Below are 21,530 nucleotides of genomic sequence, written 5' to 3'. Positions count from 1 at the left end.
ACAATAAACCGTAGGTGTATCGGGTCGGACCGGGTCGGACGGGCCGTGTGTCCAGCCACAAGGCAAGAGCAACACACCACATGAACCGATTTCTCTCACCGACATTCAGATTCCAGACAGGAAGTCCCGTAAAACCCCAAACAGACGTGAATTTAGAGTAAACCAACACGGTTTAGTAGAAGTTTGTGAGCTTATTTTAAAAGATGTAACAAAAAGAAAAGGACGGGGCTTTATTTGCTGCACTATGATGTGGAGGTGAGTTATTCTGTTTTTTCGTCTTTACCATTTGTGTGTTTAACCTTCATCAGTTAATTAGTATTTGCCATGTTAATGTTTAAAATTACATTGAGAACAATGGGCACAAAATAATGGCTACAAGTCCAGTTAACTAGTTTTAAAACCAGCATTAATCAAAGTTTTACTACCTGCAGTGCATGTGGATTCATGACGTAAAGTCCTGACTGGATGAACATCATTAGAACCTTTTTATGTCACGTTAATGATGAACAGCTGAAAAGTTAGCGGGTTCATGAACTCCTGGTCATTTCTGTATTCTCTGCAGTAATGTTGAATGAACATCCATGTTGTTGCCACATATCATCTCCGATCTCCGCTGGACTTTTTCTCTCCATTGGAGCTCGGCTGGCATGATGCTGCCATCACCTGCTCAGGTTCTCCTGGTTCAGTTCTGCCGAACCTCCAGTCGGTCGTGGCAGATTCATGATGAACTGATTGATAAAATATGATTGACTGGAATGGATTATTAATTAAAGCTTTTTATGCCAGATGACGTGTTGTGAATTCTAACTTTATAAACAAACTAAATCAAATTGAAGCTGCACTTCCTGTCGGTGTCCAGTAGGTGTCCTTCTTCCCTTTCTGATCGCTGATCACTAATCGATGAGAAATCTGATCAGGACACAAACAGCTGGCTGACATCTCGCCCTTTATCGCGACATCTCCTCCAAATCTCCAAGAGAAGGTGAATCACACAATCACACACGCGCTCTGACGCTCCCCTGTTGATGTTCTGCGCTTGCGCGGTGTGTCGATGTCAGAACTGAGGTACCGAGCTGCTGTTACTGGAGCCGAGCCGAACAGAACCCCCATAGCCAGTCCGATCCGACCCACCAGAACCAGCAGAGGTTCCCCATCGACGGAGAGGAGCCGGCCTGGCCCGGAGCACCGGGAGTCCGGCGGAGAGAGACGAACCGGGCCGAAGCAGCCACCGTAGAGACGGAGGTGGGCTCACTGCAGAACAAGGACCAGACGGAGTCCAGAACACAGCCAGGCGCTCTCAGTGCAGGAGCTTCCGGAACCAGGGTCCAGATGAGGTTCCGGTTTTGTTCCGCAGGCTGACCCATCTCCTGATGTCCTCACAGCTGTCTCACCTGGCAGTCTGAACCCAGGGTTTACTGCGCCCTTCCACAGGCGGCATCCGCATCTGGAGGACAATCTGGGACAGAAACCAACAAACAGGATCTAAAAAATAACATCTGGAGGAGACAGGAGACACGGAGAACACCTGGAAGACATCCAGGGAGAAGGACAAAACCTCAGCAGGAGACCTACAGACGGAAACATCTGGAAGACACTGAGAGGCGCGGCGTTGTAAGGTAAGATAGATTTAAAGAAAGTCCAATCAGAACAACCTGACAGACAGGAGAAAGAGGGACAGCTGGAGCGTGGACGTGGACAGTGAGCTGGAAATGTTTAAAAATGAGAAGTTGGAATATTTAGTGTTAAGGGACAGAGACAGGGTTGGACACAGTGGGACATGCACTGACGGCTGGACATTTATTGTATCGTTTATCATATATTGTAATAAATTTTTTTTCATAAGAAGTTTGATTTATTATCATACTGTCAGGATTAATAGTTTTACTGTTTTTTTACTGTTTATTCAATAAAAGCATCAATAAATAAGTTTGGAAACAAAGTTATCACATTAATTCATGTGATTGGCCTCCTAAAGAGACAAATGGGAATATTTTCAAAACCATTACTTGTGTTCATGTGACACACAGTTGCCTAAAAAAAAAAAAAAAATAGTTCTTATCGCCACTTTTGTCGTTATCACAGTACTACTAAATAATCGTGATAAAACTTTTGGTCCAGGTGTTAGTCTGGCCCCACTGACATTTGGGTTTTTTCTTCCTGGCAGGTTCCATGTAACCGGACCGGCAGACATGGACCTGCACCATTGGACCTGCTTCCCAATCCTCGCCGTCCTCGTGCTGGTTCTGGTCCAGGTCGTGGTCCAGGCCCGCTCTGCGGCAGCAGGACGCGCTGACAGGAACTCCATCGAGGACGCCACGGTGAACGCCACCGTGATGGACCGAGGGTCCTCCGTCCACATGATGAGCAGTGAGGACGGGACGTACGGGCAGGACTCTCCCAAGATGGACGCCCGGGGCATCGTCCTCACGCCGGCGCCGCATCATGGAGGTACTCGCGTCACAGGTCACATGACCTACCTGACACTGCCTAAGAGTTCCAGGTGTTAGTCTGGTTCTGACGAGAGGGAGAAACAAGGACATCCAGGATCTAGTCTGGCCCCGACAAGACAGCCAGAAAAAGTTCCAGGTCTTAGTCTGGTCCTCAAGATTGGGAGTAATAACTGGAAGCTGGTTTCACCTCGTTAACCTCGTTCACATCTGAATCGTTTGTCAGAAAATCTCTACTAAGCTCTGGACCTGATTGTTGTCATGGCAACTGTCTTGTAGTCTTCTGCTGCAGCTGTGAGTTTTTCTCGCCATCGCTACTGCAGCTGCAGCTGAGTTTAGTCGGGGAGTCGGAGGATGCAGCGGCTCTGAGTCCGGCCGAGACACTGCAGAGGTTTTCTGGCTGCTGAAGGACGGAGCGTCTCTCTGCTCCGGAGTGTCAGATTACAGTCAGGCGCTGCAAGGACACTGCAGAGAGGAGCTGGAGGAGCTGAAGGAGCTGCTCCTGCTGCTCCTGCTGCTCCTCTTCATCCCCCCTCCTCCCCCTGCTACTGCTCTTCATCCTCCTGCTCTTCATCCTCCTCCTCTTCATCCTCCTCCTCTCCCTGCTCCTCCTGCCGGTCGCCTGATCACGCAAACGGAGTCAGGAGCTGAAATGTTTCCTCCTTTAAACAGGGGGAGCGTTGTTGTTACAGACAGGAAGTGATGTCAGAACCAGCACAATTTAAACTAGGAATGTTTTTATTCCGTCAGCTCAGCACCAGAACCGGTCCGGACGTGTTCTGGGCTCCTCTGAGTTGATTTGTTCTGACGTCTGACTGCTGCTTTGTTCTTAAAGTGTCCCAGATCATGATACCACCTCTACCTCTGCCGGCTGTTTGGCCATTTAAATGTGTCTACCTCATAAATAAAAACCTCTGGACCTCCATCTTGGAGGCAGTAACCATGGTAACGGTGTCTCCTCAGTGGTGGACCGGCAGGGCTGCGACCCAAACACCCGCTTCCTGGTTCCGCCCCGCAGCGTCCACTGGGTGGCGCTGCTGCAGCGAGGGAACTGCACCTTCAGGGAGAAGATCCTGAAGGCGGCCGCCTACAACGCCACGGCGGTTCTGGTCTACAACAACTCCACTGACAAGACCGTCAAGATGGGCCACGAAGGTTAGAACCGGGTCAGAACACACTGACCGCCCAGATCTGGACTGGATCAGAACCTTTTCTGAACCGGGTCAGAACCTGCAGAGTGTCCTTCCTGGTGATCGATCAGAGTAAATTTAGCCACCGGTTGGATTTCTCTCTGACCTCTGAGGCGGTTCTGACCCGAAGGTCGCAGCATCCAGAACCAAAAATAAACCGAATCACACAAAACCTCCTGCCTGGTTCTGAAGGAGAGGCTGGTGTAGTAGGCTGGTTCTGATCAGTAGAATCGGGCCGGGTTCTGTTTGGTTCTGTGTGCAGGTACGGGCGACATCGTGGCAGTGATGATCACGGAGGCGTACGGGAAGGAGATCCTGGCCCACCTGGACCGGAACCTGACGGTTCTGGCCTCTCTGGGTTTCCGTAGTCCCAGCAGGAACCTGAACCGCGGATCGCTCGTCTTCGTCTCCGTCTCCTTCATCGTCCTCATGATCATCTCCTCCGCCTGGCTCGTCTTCTACTTCATCCAGAAGATCCGCTACGGCGCCGGCCGCCACCGCAGCCAGGTGAGACGGCTGAGGCGGTAGCGAGGCTAAGCTAGGCTAGGCTAGATGAGGCTAAGCTAGATGAGGCTAAGCTAGGCTAGATGCTGGACTGCTAGCATGCTGCGTTCAGGTCCAGGTGGAGACTCCAAACACAGCACCTGAAGGCAGCAGGTCCTGGTGGGCGGAGTCAGGTGCAGGTTGTGGATAGAAACGTTTTCTATGATCTTCAGTGATGTAACGCTCTTCTTCTTCTCCTGCTACTGAGTCTATGAATGCTGGGATTTGTAGTTTTTGTTTTTTCCTAACAAACAATCTTCGCCAGCTGAGGTTTGAATGTTAATGGAGGACAGCCACACAAACTGCAGGGCAGAAACTGGTTTTTAATTGTTCGTGGGCGGAGCTTTGTGTCACTTCAACAAGGGATTCTTCGTCCTGATTGGACGTTAACGTCTGTCATCTCTGTCCCCCAGCGTCGCCTAGGAGACGCAGCCAAGAAAGCCATCGGGAAGCTGACGACGAGGACAGTGAAGAAAGGAGACAAGGTAAACTCAGACACCAACATGATCAGTCATAGATCGGACCTGCACAGAACGGTTCTGGTTCTGTTGACTGACGGCTGTCTTTCCTGTCTGTCCTGAAGGAAACGGACCCGGACTTCAACCACTGCGCCGTGTGCATCGAGGCGTACCAGCTCAACGATGTGGTCCGGATTCTGCCCTGCAAGTGAGTCCAGAACCGGGTCCACACCTGAAGGAGTCTGTTCCCCAAGCCTTTTCTGACTGGAGCTGTCCAACGTGTCTCAACGTGTCTCAATGTGTCTCTGTCTCCTGCAGACACGTCTTCCATAAGGTGTGCGTGGATCCTTGGCTGAACGAACACTGCACCTGTCCCATGTGCAAACTCAACATCCTCAAAGCCCTGGGCATCATGGTGAGTCATCGCTGACATCACCAGCTGGGGGACAGGTGTGATGGATGACTGTGTCCCATCTGTCCTCTGTCTTAGACCAGTCTGCCCTGCGTGGACACTGTGGTTCTGGATGTGGAGCGTCTGGGAGTCGGTCAGACATCCGGCAGCCAGAGGGTGCCGCTGAGTGACCAGAACCAGCCGTCCATCAGCCTGGAGCCTCTCAGTCCCCCCCATGTTGAGACCGCGCCCAGAACGCCCGCTGACATCACCGTGGCCGTAACCAGTAAGAACCCAGAAGAAGAGCAGAGCGTCACAATCAGCTGGCTTCAACTTTACTCCAGAGTACAAAAACTTCACAGTAAAGAAAAACCTTTGCACTGGCTGGTGGACTGCTTCACAAAACGTAGAGTTTTACAGTAAAATAGCTTCACAGCAGAGCAACAATGTCACCCTGAAGTAAGGCAACATGTCTCCATTTAAATACTGAGTCAGTAGATCAACACAGCAACATCTTTACATTAACCAACGAACTTTAGGCTGACGAATATCCGTACACTAAATTCAGAAACTTTAAACTGAAGTAGCACAACTTTACACCAAATTACAACATAACAACCTCACATTGACGTATAAAAGTACAACAACTTTACAGCTACTTTTAATGATTTTAAATCGTCTGCCAAAGAACTAGGACCAAAACTTGATCCTGGTTGATTAGCATGCACCTGTTAGCAGTGCATGCTAACGGGTACGTCTATCGATGGGTCCAGTTAAAGAGCTGCTCCGTTTACCTGTTCAGGTACTGATGACCCGGTCTACCTCCAGAGCTGCAGCTCTGCTCAGAGTTACCTTGAATTGGATCCTGGTTCTGGTTCTTGTTCTGGTTCTGGTTCTGGTTCTGGTTCTGGTCCTGGTACCGGTTCTGGTTCTGACGTCTGTGCTTTGATGTTTCCCGCCTCGGCAGGTGGAGGTCACTTCTTCAACAGGAACTCCATGTCTCCTCGGAGCAACGTCTGCGAGATGGAGCTGCCGGACATCCAGGCGTCGCTCGATCTCCACGACAACAACAAGTCCTGAGACCGGTCACCATGGTTACAACCGCACACCGACACCAATCCCCCTGCCGATGGACGGAAAAACCGCCGTGGACCCGCAAAGTCCTGCCGGGGGGGTTCTTGTTGGGATGTGGGGTTGGAAAGTCGGATAGCGACCGCCTTCAGCCACAGAAAGACTTTACTGACGTTCCCGACAATCCCAAGGTTTCAAACTTTGGTCCTGTTCCTTTAAAGCTCCTCTCCTGTTTCTGGATCAGAAACCCTCCCTCACTTTTCAGTGTCTGTGGAAATGACCAGGATGTAAAACTTTGGGTTTCTTTCAGGTTCCCACATGTGTTCTAGATGCTAAATAACTCTGAAAAGCCAAAACGTTCCGGTAAAGTCGTTAAGATTCCCAGTGCAGTCGCTGGGAATGTTTTCTTGTGCCTGAAGAGATTTGGGTCTCTTGCTTAAAGGTTCTAACTTTCAGAAATGCTGAGCCTCGGTTCTGAAAATGATACTGTTTTTTTCTGGATCAATTCCTCAAGACCTGATCAGTTTCTGCAAAAATTTGATCAAGGAATCCGGAGATCAGGAACGTCTCTGAAACCTTCCTTTGGATACATCGTTCCTACAAACGTTCCTGAGAGAGCGACAAGTAATCCTGCAGTTTCATGGGAAAGTTCCTGAAAAGGTTCTGCGTTATTTAGGTTCTCTCTGCTGGCTCTTCCAAAGGTTCTGCTGCTTTAGGACCTGGATCAGCGCCTTCCCGGTCATCTTGGGGAACAGAACCAGATACTGTCCCAAATCTGGATGGTGATGGAGCAGAACCTTCAGAACATCTCAGAGAGCCTCAGGTGGTCCAGGTTCTGGAACATCTTTATCTCTGAAGGGAAGCTCACAGAGTCCAGGAACAGATCAGGTTCCTGGAGTTCCTGGCGGGGCTCAGACTGAGGGGGTGGAGCTCAGTCTTCAGGAGGGGCGGGGTTCTGCTGGAAGGGGTGGAGCCTTTGAAGAGGGGCGGGGCTCCAGGAGCCATATTCCTTCCTGTTCTAAAATGTTCCTGGTGTTCCAGCAGGGAATCCCGGTGAGGACGCTTCCTTCAGGGATGGACTGCTGCTTTCAATTGTATTCTGAATAACTCAGCGTGTATTAATACTAATAATCAGTATATAAACAGCATTAAACAATCTATATTCCGATTGGTTCAGCAGTAATAAGTGACCTGAAAATGTCCTGAGACGCTGAGCTGCTGTCCACGTCTCTCTGTCCGTCCATGTCTCTGTCTGCATCTGTCTCTGATGATGATGATGGTGGTGGGGGTCCTCTGTGTGGTTACTGCTGCAGCATCATGTCTGATTAAACGTCATTAAAGCGTCTGCTGCATTCACTCTACAGTTTGTCTCCGTCTTTCTGGAAGTCTGATACTCTGGATCCGGATGGCTCCGTTCATTCGTCCCAACTTCCCAGGAGAATCATTCACATTAAAATCAGTTCACTGAGAGACAAAGAGCAACTTTTGGATTTAGACTCTGACTTCCATAACTTCAGATTTTTACCAAACTAAAACATTCAGAGCATCTCTACAAACGTGGATTTAAGCTCTACTCTCCACATGCAAACACCACTTTTAATAAGTTACGGGTAGAGTTGCAAACATTGATTTTTGTCAAACATGTTTCCATTAAAGTTACTATTGTTGACATGAGGAGCGGCCATGTTGGATTTTTAAGTCAATGTTTTGAAGGTTGACATTAGGGATGATTGGTTTAATAAATTGAAACGGTTCCAAATTGGACACCAAGCTGCAGGCAACACCAAGGTTTCTTCAAGAACTCTTCAGAACGTACTACTTTTTTCTGCATAATCTTTTTTTTTTTTCCAGTTGTCAAGATGTTTTTTCTGTAAATCTTTTTTCCCTCAGTTTTTCCAGTGAAATTATTTTTCATTATAATTTATGCAACATTTGAGTCCTTTTTTAGACTATAATTTATCTCAGTTATTTATTTTTACAGGTTATTGTTTCATCAACAAAGCACAAATGAACACAGATTACAGCCAGGTTAAAATTTCTTCTCTTATTTTCCAGCATTCCGAGACACAAACGAAATTTGGGGATTGATGCAGCAAATTCCTGCTGCTGAGCCAGAAACTTATAAATATGCTAAATAATTTGGTGGAAGTTCAGACGAGCAGCAACGTCTCTCAGATTTCAGTTGGGACGATTACGGTTTTTTTCCTGTTATAAACATGTTGACGTCATGTCGTACAGCACGTAGAAGGCGTGGCCTAACGTGTCACACCCGGAAGTGATGTAGAGTCATCAGACTCGCTGAAAACAACAGTACCAGAACCAGGACCAGACAGAACCTGGTTCCGGATTCTGTCCGGAGTCTACCGGGTCTTTGGGTCAGCGCAGTGGCCGACATGTGGATCGAACCGGAGGAGGTTCTGCTGGCCGGGGCTCTTTGGGTCTCGGAGCGGGCCAACCCGTTCTTCATCCTGCAGAGGAGGAGGGGGCACGGCCGCGGAGGGGGGCTGTCCGGTAGGTTCGGTTCCGTTCGGTTCGGTTCTGTCTGAGGGAGCAGAGGAGGGGGCTGCTGATAGAGGTCTACTCGGTTCGGTTCGGTTCGGTTCTGAGCAGGTTGGGTGAGGGGGTCAAGGGGTCCGTCCAGTTCGACTGGTTCCGTTGGGTGTCGGTTCTCCGGTTCGGTTCCGCTGGTGGACCTGGTTCTGACAGAACCTCCAGTAATGCTCAGCAGAACCGGGGTTCGTTCGGTTAGCCTGGGTGGATCTCCATGGCAACACCATGAACGGTTCCGGATCGTTAGATGCAGAACTAGAAACCCGGTTCAGAGGACAGAACCGGACCAGACGGGAGGTGACGTCAGATCTGCTTGAAGTAACGTCATGAGGGCTTAGCTGGTAACCCAACAGGTGATTTATGTTTCACCCTGTGAGGTCAAACCTGCAAGGCGGTGGTGAGTCTGTCCACCAGTCCCTGTCCACCAGTCCAGAACCAAGACCACTCGGCTTCTTATGGACCGTTTTCTAGTCTCCTATGTTGACTCAGGGACCGAGGGATGGAGGTCATGGGGTCATGGGGTCGATGTGTAGAGTTGCATGTCTTCAGCGTAAGGTAGAAGTTGTTGTAGTACCGTCTAATCTGCGCTAGGGGGAGCTGTAGCTGGCAGAGCGGCTGGTCCTGATGATGTCTGCTGGTCCTCGGTGTCTCTGCAGGTCTTCTGGTGGGAACGCTGGACGTGGTTCTGGACTCCAGTGCCAGGGTGGCTCCCTACAGGATCCTGCTGCAGACCGCCGACTCCCAGATCTACTGGAACATTGCCTGTGGTGAGCAGGAGGACTGGGAGGACTGGGAATATTCTGGATGCAGGTATCTTTCCAGATTTTTCCTTCCATCTCATCTTGCAGGCTCGTCGAGGAAGGAGATCACGGAGCACTGGGATTTCCTGGAATCCAACCTGCTGCAGACGATCTCCATCTTCGACAACGATGAAGACGTCATCACCTTCGTCAAAGGAAAGATCTCGGTATGTCTCCGCCGGTTTGGCTTGCTGGGATGTGTTCCTGTCTGCTTAGTGATGTCACTTCCTGCAGGGCATCATCGCGGAGGAGAACCGACTGAAGCGGAGCGAGGAGCAGGAAGAGAACAGCGGGAAGTTCCTGGAGGCGGAGCTGAAGATGCGGAAGCTGTTTGGGATGCCAGAGGAGGAGAAGCTGGTGAACTATTACTCCTGCAGCTACTGGAAGGGGCGTGTCCCGCGCCAGGGCTGGCTCTACCTGTCCATCAACCACCTGTGCTTCTACTCCTTCCTGCTGGGGAAGGAAGGTACCGTCAGCCAATCGCACGTCTGCGTTAACTTGTCCGCAGCGATTGCTGACGTGTGTGTCCGATCCGCTCAGTGACGCTGGTGGTGCAGTGGACCGAGGTGACCCAGCTGGAGAAGAACGCCACCCTGGTGTTCCCGGAGAGCGTCCGCGTGAGCACCCGGAACGCCGAGCATTTCTTCTCCATGTTCCTGAACGTCAACGACACCTTCAAGCTGATGGAGCAGCTCGCCAACATCGCCATGCGCCAGCTGCTGGACAATGAGGCGTTCGCTGCCGACCGCTCGCTGCCCAAGGCCTGCAAGACGCTGAAGAACGTCTCTGCCCTGAAGAGGTCTCACTCTGACCGTTTTCTCTGTGTCCAAACGTGTCTGCCGCGGCTCTGACCGCGTCGGCCGCGTTCTGTCTGCAGGGACTTCGACGCCCGGGCCAAGAACGAGCGGTACCGGTCCATGTTCCGGCTGACGCAGGACGAGCGGCTGGACGGACACACGGACTGCACGCTGTGGACGCCGTTCGCCAAGATGCACGTGGTGGGCCAGCTGTTCATCTCCAACAACTACATCTGCTTCAGCAGCAGAGAGGAGGACCTGTGCCAGCTCATCATCCCACTCAGAGAGGTGAGCCCAGTAGCAGCAGAACTGGGCCGAGCCTTCCTGCAACTGCAGCAGAACTGTTATGACATGTTCTGATGGAATCGTTTTGACCTCACAGCATGTCACTGTGAAGATTTGTAAGGCGTGGGTACAGGGATAAACATTAGCATGCTACGCCCTCAGTTCATATTTCCCATCTGCCACTTGAATTTCCAATTTTGAGCCTCTTAAAATAAAATCAGACACTGAGGACTTTGCTGTTAGCGAGTCTCAGGTCAGTCAACAGGAAGGAGAAGATGAGAGACGGTCAACTTAATGGTTAGCGTTAGCTTCCGCTAATGGTTTTATGTGTAAAGAGGTTTAGCATTAGCGTGCAGTAATATTTTTATGTGTTTAACAGTTTAATAGCCGAGACTCTAATTTAGTCGTTAGTGAACCTAGCCACTGGCAATAGCTACCGCTAATTTTCTTTCAAACAACCATGGCGGCCATTTTAAAAAAGGCTAATGTCTTTTTGGAAAAAAGCAAACCTTCATCTGGATTACTGTTGGTCTCGCATGTTCAGCCATCTTTGTCTGCAGCTGGACGCCTCTTTGCTTTTGGAGACGATTGTCCTGTAATTTACCCATGATCCTCTGCTCTTCAGGTGACCATCGTGGAGAAGGCGGACAGCAGCAGCGTCTTGCCGTGTCCCGTCTCCATCAGCACCAAGAATAAGATGAACTTCCTGTTCGCCAACCTCAAAGACAGGGACTTCCTGGTTCAGCGGATCTCAGACTTCCTGCAGCGGACGCCGGACGGCTCGTGGAGCGACACCAACCCGCTGTCTCTGATTGGCTCCTCGGTACGCCAGGCCTGGCTGTCAGAACCTTGTGGTTCTGGTTCTGTCTCATGTCTCTCTGTTCCCAGGGCTCCACCGGCGTCCCCCAATCCGCAGGATCCGACTCCGTCCACGAGGGGCGCCATTACCACGGCGGCCTGCCCACCGCCCAGCAGGGCCTGCTGCGGCTGTTCCAGCAGGACGGCCCGGAGGACCTCGGCCCGAAAGCTGTGAGTACGATTCCCGAGGCGGGGCGGGGCGGGGTGCCGGGGAGACGCTGACCCGTCCTCCGTCCCGCAGATGAAGGAGCGGATGAAGGAGGAGGCGTGGAACATTCACTTCTCCGAGTTCGGCCGGGGCGTCTGCATGTACAGAACCTCCAGAACCCGAGAGCTGGTTCTGAACGGGATCCCGGAGCGCCTGAGGGGGGAGCTGTGGCTGCTGTTCTCCGGTCCGTCTCCGTTCCGCTTCCTGTCTCCGCTTTCCTGTCCCCGTCTCCACTCACCCGCCTCCACCCGTCTGTGCAGGCGCTCAGAACGAGATGGCCTCCCACCCTGGCTACTATGGCGACCTGGTGGAGCAGGCCACGGGCCTCTGCTCATTGGCTACCGAGGAGATCGAGCGCGACCTTCATCGCTCGATGCCCGAGCACAGAGCCTTCCAGAACGAGACGGGCATCGCCGCGCTGCGCCGCGTCCTGACCGCCTACGCCCACCGCAACCCCAACATCGGCTACTGCCAGGTACAGAACCCAAACAGAACCCGGGATCGGGCCCAGAACCCAAACAGAACCCCGGATCAGGCCCAGAACCCGGGATCAGGCCCAAAACCCAAACAGAACCTTTTGTCAAATCTCACTTTGATCTCCAGCTCCGTTAAATTTTAACGTTAAAAAACAAAATCCATCAAACATGAGAAACTTCCTGACCCAGCGGTTCTGACCCAGCGGTTCTGGAAGGGTTAGGGTTAGGAACAGGACCAATGGACTCGTTGTTGGTGGGTTGAAAGCTTCATGTTGAACTGAAGAAGTAAAAACTGGAATATTGTTTAAAATAAAAGATTTAATAAATTCTCATTTTTTCCTCATTTGTCTTGTTGAGGAAATGCAGGTAAAAACATGAATAAACTCTTTATTATAAGTAATTATTTAAAGTTTAAAGATATTGTAAATAATGTTTAAAGCTCTGAACAAACTTCCTAATGGTAGAGAAATGATTTAAATGAAGAGAGAATAAATATAATTTATGAAGTTTGTTAATATCAGGATTCAGGTAAAAACTAAACATGTTTCAGTTAAACTGAAACTGAATGTTGATTTTAAATGAGCTTTAAAATGTAAAATGATCAAATCTATACAGTTATTAGATTTTTGCATTGTGTGATCATGTTTGTAAATAATGTGTGTATTTAGATGCATGTTTGTGTCTATAGAGGATATTTTATGCTTTAGCTGAGGATGAACGGAAGTTTGTTGTTATTATTGTTTTTGTTTTCTGTGGGGATTTTTTAACATTTTTTATTTAAGATTATTATGAATCCAACATATAGGCATATGTATATTAATACATGCACTTACATAAAAAACGTTTTCTGTGTTTAATGTTGATAATTTACCAAAATAAACTGAACTGAAACTTTGTCGCCTCCTGCAGGCCATGAACATCGTTACATCCGTCCTGCTGCTGTACGGAACCGAGGAGGAGGCCTTCTGGCTGCTGGTGGCGCTGTGCGAGCGCATGCTGCCCGACTACTACAACACCCGGGTCGTAGGTCAGTGGACCGGGTCGTAGGTCAGGGGTTGAAGTTCTGGATCCCAGTCTAGAACAGAACCATGGAGAGTGATCCATGGTTCTGTGACCTGTACCTGACCCCTGGACGTAGTTGCAGGCGGTGTCCTCCAGGGGGCGCCGCCTGATGGTCTGTCCCCTCAGGAGCGCTGGTGGACCAGGCCGTGTTTGAGGAGCTGACCCGGGCCTTCCTGCCGCCGCTCTATGACCACATGCAGGCGCTGGGCGTCATCACCACCATCAGCCTGTCCTGGTTCCTCACCCTCTTCCTGTCCGTCATGCCGTTCGACAGCGCCGTCCTGCTGGTCGACTGCTTCTTCTACGAAGGCATCAAGGTCATCTTCCAGGTACGGAGCCGCGTGGCGCCGGTTACCGGTCAGATGAACCCTTGACCTTCGACCTCGTCTGTCTGCAGGTGGCGCTGGCCGTCCTTCACGACAACATGGACGCCCTGCTGGTCTGCAGCGACGAGGGCGAGGCCATGACCGTCCTGGGCAGGTGGGACGGCGTCCTGTCTCATCGGACCATTTCCTGTTCATCCAAGTTTAACCTAGAAAATAAAATGAAGCAAAATCAGAAACTGAGGAATGTTTGCAAATCTCACAACGGTCATGGAAGGTTAGGGTTCGGTCCGTACTGGGTCCTGTCCGTACTGGTCCGCTTCGTACTGGTCCGCTCCGTACTGGGTCCGGTCCGTACTGGGTTCGGTCCGTACTGGGTCCTGTCCGTACTGGTCCGCTCCGTACTGGTCCGCTCCGTACTGGGTCCGGTCCGTACTGGTCCGGTCCGTACTGGTCCGCTCCGTACTGGGTCCGGTCCGTACTGGGTCCGGTCCGTACTGGTCCGCTCCGTACTGGTCCGCTCCGTACTGGGTCCGGTCCGTACTGGGTCCGCTCCGTACTGGTCCGGTCCGTACTGGGTCCGCTCCGTACTGGGTCCGCTCCGTACTGGTCCGCTCCGTACTGGTCCGCTCCGTACTGGGTCCGGTCCGTACTGGGTCCGCTCCGTACTGGTCCGCTTCGTACTGGTCCGCTCCGTACTGGGTCCGGTCCGTACTGGGTCCGCTCCGTACTGGTCCGCTCCGTACTGGGTCCGCTCCGTACTGGTCCGCTCCGTACTGGTCCGGTCCGTACTGGGTCCGCTCCGTACTGGGTCCGGTCCGTACTGGGTCCGGTCCGTACTGGTCCGGTCCGTACTGGTCCGTTCCAATAGTAAACTCACCTGTCCTGCAGGTACCTGGATAACGTTGTGAACAAGCAGACGGTGGCTCCGCCCACTCCCCACCTGCACGCCTTGCTGACGAGCGGAGACGACCCTCCGCCGGAGATCGACGTCTTCGACCTCATCAAGGCATCCTATGAGGTCAGAGTGATGTCACTTCCTGCTAGCAGCTCTGTGGTCACCTGGTCAGACTGGAAGGTCTCAGGTGGATCAAACTTCTTGTCCTTGCAGAAGTTTGGCAGCCTGCGCTCTGATGTCATCGAGCAGATGCGTTTTAAGCAGAGGTTAAAGGTCATTCAGTCGCTGGAGGACACGGCGAAGCGGAGCGTGGTGGGTGGTGTGTGGACATTTACTCCCACAGAGACGAGGTCGGTCCCTTCACAGGTGTGTCTCTGCAGGTGAGGGCGATGATGACGGAGCTGGCCTTCAGCATCGAGGAGCTGGAGGAGCTTTACTGTCTCTTTAAGGTCAGAGGTCGCCTGAGGTTCTGTCCTCCTTAGGGCCTCTCGGTCTGACTCCTGCCTGTCTCTGTCCTAGTCCAAGCACATGACTAGCTGCTACTGGGGCTCCAGCAGCTCGGCGGCGCAGCGACACGACCCCAGCCTGCCCTACCTGGAGCAGTACCGGATCGACCCGGTCCAGTTCGCCCAGCTCTTCTCGGCGCTGTCCCCCTGGGTCTGCGGAAGCCACACCCCCACGCTGTCGGCCCGGCTCTTCAGGCTGCTGGACCAGAACCAGGACGGGCTGGTCAACTTCAAAGAGTTCAGCACCGGCCTCAGTGAGTCAGCTCCGGACCGCAGACAGGCGGTTCCATCTGGGTCGGTTCTGTCTGACCCGGTTTCACTGTGTTTGTGGTTCTGCAGGTGGGATGTACCACGGCGACATGACGGAGAAGCTGAAGCTGCTCTACAAGCTCCACCTCCCGCCAGGTATCAGCCCCACCAGCTCACCTGACACTCTGGTTCTGATCCGACCCAGGAGCACTGACCAGAACCAGAACTTTAACTGGAGGTTCCACCTGGCGTCCCCAGGTGTTCTGTTGGTGGTCTCACACTGAGCATGCTCAGACTGCCTCAGACCAGAACTTTGACCTGAAAACAATAATAATTTAAATAAAAATGTAGCATTTCCCTTTAACTTTGACCTCTGACCCTTGACTGCAACCGTCTCTGGACCTGGGATCAATAATTAATGTTCAGCTGGATTAGTATTGTGACTGCAGTGCAGCGGCTTCATCTTGTTCTCATGAAGGGAAGAAGCAGGAAAGTTTATTTGATTTCAGATTGTTAATGTTAACGATATGATTCCCATAAAGTTTTCATCTTTGTTTTCAGATTGAAATAACTGTTTTACTATGTTAGCATTTTGGCGCTAGCATGCTAGTTACCCCGCTAGCTTAGCAGCTAACTGCTAAACTGTAAGTGGTGATTCTATCTGCTACCCCAGAGGTCAACCTGCAGGCTGACCCCTCCAGGTGTTGAAAAGTGTCTCACCTGTCCATCTGTTCCAGCTCTGTGTGCTGAGGAGGCGGAGTCTGCTCTGGAGGCCACACACTTCTTTACTGAGGACAAACTACAAGGTACACACACACACACACACACAGATGAAGAGGTACCTGTCCTACACCTGCTCCTTTTGTCTCCTCTTCCTGCTGCCACTGAGCTCTGACTAACACCGACTCTTCTTCCTCCTAACCCTGTCCTCCTCTTCCTCCTCTTCTTCCTCCTAACCCTGTCCTCCTCTTCCTCCTCTTCTTCCTCCTAACCCTGTCCTCCTCTTCCTCCTCTTCCTCCTCTTCTTCCTCCTAATCCTGTCCTCCTCTTCCTCCTCTTCTTCCTCCTAACCCTGTCCTCCTCTTCTTCCTCCTAACCCTGTCCTCCTCTTCCTCCTCTTCCTCCTCCTAACCCTGTCCTCCTCTTCCTCCTCTTCTTCCTCCTAACCCTGTCCTCCTCTTCCTCCTCTTCTTCCTCCTAACCCTGTCCTCCTCTTCCTCCTCTTCTTCCTCCTAACCCTGTCCTCCTCTTCCTCTTCTTCTTCCTCCTAACCCTGTCCTCCTCTTCCTCCTCCTCTCCATCGTGTCTCCTTCCAGAATCCTCCTTCCTGTCTGATCTGGATTCTGTGCGGCAGCAGGAAGTGACATCAGGTTTGTTCTGGTTTTTGAACAATGTTTGTTAGCCTTCCTGATGATGATGATGATGATGATGATGATGAAGTTTTCACCTGAACAGGTGAAGAACCGAAGAATGGAGGAGAAGATGGTGAGGAGAAGAAAGGTAATGCCCCGCCTCCTCCTGAGCGTTGATGGTGTCAACACCTGCTGTCTTTACCTGAGTTTCCTGGCTTGTGTCAGAGGTGAAGGACTACAGGTACTACCTGAGGATGTGGGCCAAGGAGAAGGAGCCCAAGAGGGAAACCATCAAGGATTTGCCCAGGATGAACCAGGTGAGTCCAGGTGCTGCTTAGCTCCCAGGTGAGGCCATCCAGGTGTGTTTACCTGTGTACCTGTGAACAGGAGCAGTTCATCGAGCTTTGTAAGACGCTGTACAACATGTTCAGCGAGGAGCCGAGCGAGCAGCAGCTGTACCACGCCATCGCCACTGTGGCCAGCCTCCTGCTGCGCATCGGAGAGGTCGGCAAGAAGTTTGGCAACGGCGCCAAGAAGGCCGAGGCCCCGCCTCCCGTCCCGCCGGGGGAGGAGGGGCCCGGCAAGGGAACCTCGACCGACGCTCAGGTGTGCCGGGCTCTGGCCGACGCCCAGCTGGAGCCGCCGGCGCCTCCATCTGACGAGGAGACGAAGGACGACACGTCGGTGTCGTCGTTCTCGGTGGTGAGCTCCGGCTCGCTGCAGTGCGAGGACATCGCCGACGACACGGTGCTGGTCAGCGGCGAGGAGAGGCGGGGAAGCGCGCTGGATGCTGATTGGTCAATCACCTTTGAGCAAGTGCTGGCCTCACTGTTGACAGAACCGGCGCTGGTCGAGTATTTTGAGAGGAAGATGGACATCCAGGCCAAAATGGCTGCCTGTAAGGCCCAGCGGGCCGTCGAGCGCCAGATAAGCTCCGCCTCCGACCACGAACTCAGCCAGCAGTCCTCCTGACTCACCTGATCATCTGATCACCTGATCATCTGGTTACCTGGTTACCTGGTCACTTAGTTACCTGGTTAGCTCACCACTCAATTCTCCCTCCTCCTGATTGGTCACCTGCATTTCCTGTGTCTGTTTGACTCTGATTGGAGCATTACTGATGATGTCAAATCACTCTGACTGGTCAGACTGAGCTATGACATCATCATGTGACTTCCTGTGGGTGTTTCACAGCAAAAGCTTAGCTGGTGTTTATTGATCTCTGATTGGTTCGCCGGTCTGCTGCAGGTGAACAGGTGTATATACATCCTGTTTGTCACATGACTCTGTAGTGATGTCATCACAGGAAGTTGGTTTATGTCCTTGTTTTCGTGAATTTAAAAAAAAATAATGGCTGAAAACAACAAACAAGTTCAGTGTTCATTCAAGCTTTTATTTTGTAGCTGTTGTTTTTGTTCCCCGTTTACTTCCTGTCCAGAGTGACATCACAGTATTTTTATCTGTTTATCTGTCTGCTTTTAAATCTGTTGCATTAATCAGTTATTGATCTGTTCAAATAAAAATGAAAACCCGCTTCTTCTGTGGTGTTTATGTTGAAAATGTGAGCACAGAGGGAGTGCAGCGCCCTCTAGGGGGCGTACCTGTGTTAGTAACATGCGGACAGCAGAAGGTACAAACAGCGTCAGATAGGAGATGATGATGTATTTCAAACAAAAGAAGAAAATAAAACCTCACCGGCTGCCGTACAACTGATTCGGTTTCCACCACTTAATGGCTGAACCCAACAGAACCGGTTCCGGTTTAACCCAACAGAACCTCAGAGGAACATGGTTCGGCTTCAGGCTCCTCCTCCCAGCAGGGGGCGCTCTTCCCGTGTCATTCTCTTCTATTCTTCCCCTCCCTGTGACGTCATAGAGCGGTTCAAACGGAACCGCGGGAGCCGGTGAACGCGCTGCCTTCCAGAACCAGAGCTGCGGGCCGGTCATGGTGCAGGACTTCCACGTGGTTCGGTGTTTCCGCTGCCAGAGCTTCCAGGTGCAGCAGGTGAGCGTCCGGTTAGCTGCTGCCTGACTTCCGGTCAGAGGTTCGTTCACTTACAGAAAACAACTAAACATCGGCAGCTGGTAGGTGACATCCTGTTAAAGATGCTCCGTCTAGAAACTATCGCGGTTCTGTTGGACCGACCAGAAGTCAGCGGTCCGGTTCTGGAGTCTGGATCTGGGATTCAATCCGCCAGAACAATCAGCAGACCGGAAATTAAAGTTCAGGTTCCAGAATATATTCAGTTTATTTCCCACCTGTAAACCAGAGGTGCTCACAGCGCGGGCCGTTTGGGGCCGTAGGACTCGGTTTGTGGGTTCAGATTTGTCCCGGTAAATGGAGCCGATGATGTGATGGCAAAACTTTAGTCAAAGTTCTTGATGCTGAGAAAAAACTAAAACCATGTTCCAGAACAAGAAAATACAAAAATTAGACCCATAAAGAAACGGGACATCTTTGAACTTTTTTTTTTTTTACTTTGTTTTATAAAATTATTGCATCTAATTTATTGCTGGACAGAAAAAGCAGCAATGAACTTATTCTATGTTTTGGCACCAAAGGTTTGAACTCTTCTGAGTAAACAAACAGATTTCCAGCCGAATGATGAATTATTATAATTATTATCATATGAAAACTCAAAGTTCTGCTTATTTTGGTTCTGAGCCTAGATTGGACCAGAATCAGACCTTTAATCAGCCCTTGTTGAGAGTTTTCCCTGCTTCTTGTCTGGCAGGTGAAGAAGGCAAAGAAATGGAGCTGCAAGCTGTGTGGAGAGAAGCAGTCACTGCTGAAGGTCAGAACTGGGTCAGAACCGCATCAGAACCCAGGTCAGAACCGCATCGGGTCAGAACCCGGCTGCAGGTCTGCGTTCTCTCCTCGTTTGGAACCGGACTTTGTGCGGGTTTCTGATTGGACGACCACAGCTCCCCCTGCTGGAGGGGCGGAGTCAACCTTCCCACATTGACCTGCTTCCCTATTGGCTGAGAAGCAGGAAGGAGGGCGGGGAAGTCCATGTTGTCGTAGCGATTGAGTATTTCCTGTTTATCGTTCTGATCCAGTTCAGATGCTGATTGATCAAGTGATCAGTCCAATCAGGAGGAGATTCTTAGTTCTGATCCAAATCCATGAGAGGTTCTGCTGAGGTTCTACAGAGCAGAACCACAGAAAACACCAGCTTCTCTGGAGCGGTCCAAAGTGTGACAGAACCAGAACCATTGTCCCCTGGTCTCAGATTGACCAGGGGACAACCTGACATTTGGGTTGGCTGGTTCTGTTCCTGCTCCTGTGAGTTCTGGGTTGTTCAGTCCTGCTTTGGTTCTGTTAAAGTTCTGCTTTCCTCCGGGTCGTTCTCCAGAACTCTGATCAGAACTTTTGGTGGGCAGGAATTCGGCCGTGGATCTGGAGCCGACTGCCGGCGCCACGTCCAGAAGCTGAACGCCATGAGGGGAGCCAAGATGGAGGAGCAGGAGGCCCACTCCTGGTCGCTATGGTAACACACACCTTTACCTGAACCAGCAGTGCGGTTTGTCCTCCACACTGGGAACACTGGTTCCCAACAACAGTCGGTCTCCCGTCTGGATGAACTTTCTGCTGTTAGCGAGTCTCAGACCGGAAAGGAGAAGAAGATGAGACTGGCGTAAAAATGGTTAGCGTTAGCTTCTGCTAATGTCTTCATGTGCTTAGCAGTTTAGTGTAACGTAGCTCAGACTGTTGTTTAGTTAATTAGCAGCTAGTGAAGCTAACTTTTGGTTAGCAGTGCCCACTTCTGGTAATCACTACAGCTGATTTTAGTTCAAACATGTTCTCCATGACAACCATGGTGGCCATCTTGAATTTTTCAGTGGCTTTCTCTGGAAACATCTGTGCGAAGTTAGGGGAAAGATTTAGCTGAAATATTGAATTACCTGCTGTATTTTCTCTGATTGGTTTGTGGAACCACCTGAGCTCAGGTGTTCTCCCTGGCTCCTCCTTATTCACAGTGAGCAGGAGGAGGAGCAGGAGGAGCAGCATACAGGTGACCAGGTGAGACCCGGTTCTGTCTCTAAACCAGGACAGCTCTAGCCTCTGAGCTCCGTTTGTCTGGCTGCAGGTGAGACCCGCTCAGGTGAGTCGTTGGGGCAAATATCTGGACACACCTGAGGAAGAGGAGGAAGAGTCTGAAGAGGAAGGCTTGGAGGGCAGAAACCATCTCCATGGCAACCAAACCATTAGCAGGTGACTGAGTTTAATGTGTCTCTGGTTTACTAGTTCCAAACTGGTTTTACCAACTGGAACCAGCAGACCAGATCAGAGAGAGAAACAACTGATCAATAATCAATAATCTGCTGATCTTTATTCCAGGAAGAGACACAGACCAGAGGAGCTGGGAGGAGGAAGAGGAGACGAAGGCTGCCCACCTGTTCAGGTAACACACCTGCCGCTGACATGGAGCTGCTCACGTTGCTATGGCAACCCTGGAGAATTATTTTATTGTTTTTCCAGCTGCTGGATTCAGTTTCAGAAATGTCCAGCAGGGGGCGACTGAAACCCTCCGTTCCTATTTGTAAACAGAGAGGCTTGAAACTTTAATGTCAGGTGACTCAGCTCTCTGCTCTGATTGGCTGATGCCGTAATGTTTGTTTGCTTTATTGGAACAAAAAGAACCAAAAATCCTTCAGATTCATCGTCTTTTCTTCTGTGCAGCTGAAACGGACAGCAGTGACATCATCTGTGACATCATCAGCAGCCCCCAGTGGCTCCGGCTCCAGGTGGGGGCAGTTCCTCAGTGCTGACAGCTGGGGGGCGGAGCATCCTCTTAGTGGGCGGAGTCAACCAGCAGACACTGCAGCAGCCAAGCCCCGCCCCCAACTTCCTGTGTCCTCCATGTTTGACAGCGGCGAAGATTTCAACTTTGATGAGGATTTTCTGACTTTTTAGCTTCGATTCTTTTCGTTGTTGTTGTTTCCATCAGAGACTCAAACACATTCTGACATCATTTCAGGTTTTTATTGATCAGAAACCAAAGAACAAATAAATCTATTGATTATAGAACTCAGACTGAAGCTACTGATTAAATGCTAACAGGC

At 51.0% G+C, this 21,530-nt stretch overlaps 4 protein-coding genes across 5 annotated transcripts in view; 3 read left to right on the top strand and 1 right to left on the bottom strand.

Annotated features, from left to right (window-relative positions):
- LOC116714596 (alpha-1,3-mannosyl-glycoprotein 4-beta-N-acetylglucosaminyltransferase B) overlaps positions 1 to 21,530 on the bottom strand; it is a 776,799-nt gene that overhangs the window by 198,714 nt on the left and 556,555 nt on the right. The gene's annotated exons all lie outside the window — the stretch shown is intronic.
- rnf130 (ring finger protein 130) lies at positions 916 to 7,461 on the top strand. The gene is made up of 9 exons (XM_032555274.1): positions 916 to 1,616; positions 2,165 to 2,448; positions 3,411 to 3,602; positions 3,900 to 4,144; positions 4,594 to 4,665; positions 4,764 to 4,846; positions 4,957 to 5,053; positions 5,129 to 5,315; positions 5,997 to 7,461. Exons 2-9 carry the CDS (start codon positions 2,190 to 2,192, stop codon positions 6,107 to 6,109), a joined length of 1,248 nt encoding a protein of 415 aa, XP_032411165.1. The 5' UTR covers positions 916 to 1,616; positions 2,165 to 2,189; the 3' UTR covers positions 6,110 to 7,461.
- On the top strand, positions 8,494 to 17,991 carry tbc1d9b (TBC1 domain family member 9b). Its single transcript, XM_032555227.1, is given in 23 exon segments — positions 8,494 to 8,611; positions 9,307 to 9,417; positions 9,499 to 9,617; positions 9,685 to 9,916; positions 9,991 to 10,249; positions 10,328 to 10,535; positions 11,158 to 11,490; positions 11,493 to 11,561; positions 11,632 to 11,782; positions 11,859 to 12,073; positions 12,984 to 13,101; positions 13,263 to 13,465; positions 13,534 to 13,616; positions 14,351 to 14,480; positions 14,571 to 14,669; positions 14,738 to 14,806; positions 14,877 to 15,117; positions 15,203 to 15,268; positions 15,850 to 15,918; positions 16,429 to 16,482; positions 16,568 to 16,612; positions 16,690 to 16,781; positions 16,852 to 17,991. Coding segments are annotated over 23 exon segments (3,669 nt in total). The 3' UTR covers positions 17,437 to 17,991.
- Positions 18,341 to 21,499, top strand: mrnip (MRN complex interacting protein). Of its 2 annotated transcripts, none has more exons than XM_032555284.1 (7): positions 18,341 to 18,468; positions 19,199 to 19,258; positions 19,848 to 19,954; positions 20,445 to 20,487; positions 20,555 to 20,679; positions 20,806 to 20,869; positions 21,148 to 21,499. In XM_032555284.1, the coding sequence occupies exons 1-7, from the start codon at positions 18,409 to 18,411 to the stop codon at positions 21,379 to 21,381; spliced, it is 693 nt and encodes a 230-aa protein (XP_032411175.1). In that variant the 5' UTR covers positions 18,341 to 18,408; the 3' UTR covers positions 21,382 to 21,499. The 2 variants fall into 2 exon arrangements, with proteins under 2 accessions (XP_032411175.1, XP_032411174.1); XM_032555283.1 differs by having other exon boundaries at positions 20,415 to 20,487.

This window comes from Xiphophorus hellerii, chromosome 23, assembly GCF_003331165.1.
Source record: "Xiphophorus hellerii strain 12219 chromosome 23, Xiphophorus_hellerii-4.1, whole genome shotgun sequence".
Classification (NCBI taxonomy): Eukaryota; Metazoa; Chordata; class Actinopteri; order Cyprinodontiformes; family Poeciliidae; genus Xiphophorus; species Xiphophorus hellerii.
This window is presented reverse-complemented; position numbering and strand designations above follow the sequence as displayed.

What these genes read in the sequence shown, in the direction of transcription:
- mrnip (XM_032555283.1), top strand. Translation starts at nt 18,409, where the DNA reads ATGGTGCAGGACTTCCACGTGGTTCGGTGTTTCCGCTGCCAGAGCTTC. An exon ending in GCCCACTCCTGGTCGCTATG is followed by an intron (nt 19,955 to 20,414) that starts GTAACACACACC and finishes ACCTGAGCTCAG; the next exon opens with GTGTTCTCCCTGGCTCCTCC. An exon ending in AGCAGCATACAGGTGACCAG is followed by an intron (nt 20,488 to 20,554) that starts GTGAGACCCGGT and finishes GTCTGGCTGCAG; the next exon opens with GTGAGACCCGCTCAGGTGAG.
- rnf130 (XM_032555274.1), top strand. Translation starts at nt 2,190, where the DNA reads ATGGACCTGCACCATTGGACCTGCTTCCCAATCCTCGCCGTCCTCGTG. An exon ending in CCGGCCGCCACCGCAGCCAG is followed by an intron (nt 4,145 to 4,593) that starts GTGAGACGGCTG and finishes TCTGTCCCCCAG; the next exon opens with CGTCGCCTAGGAGACGCAGC. An exon ending in CAGTGAAGAAAGGAGACAAG is followed by an intron (nt 4,666 to 4,763) that starts GTAAACTCAGAC and finishes TCTGTCCTGAAG; the next exon opens with GAAACGGACCCGGACTTCAA.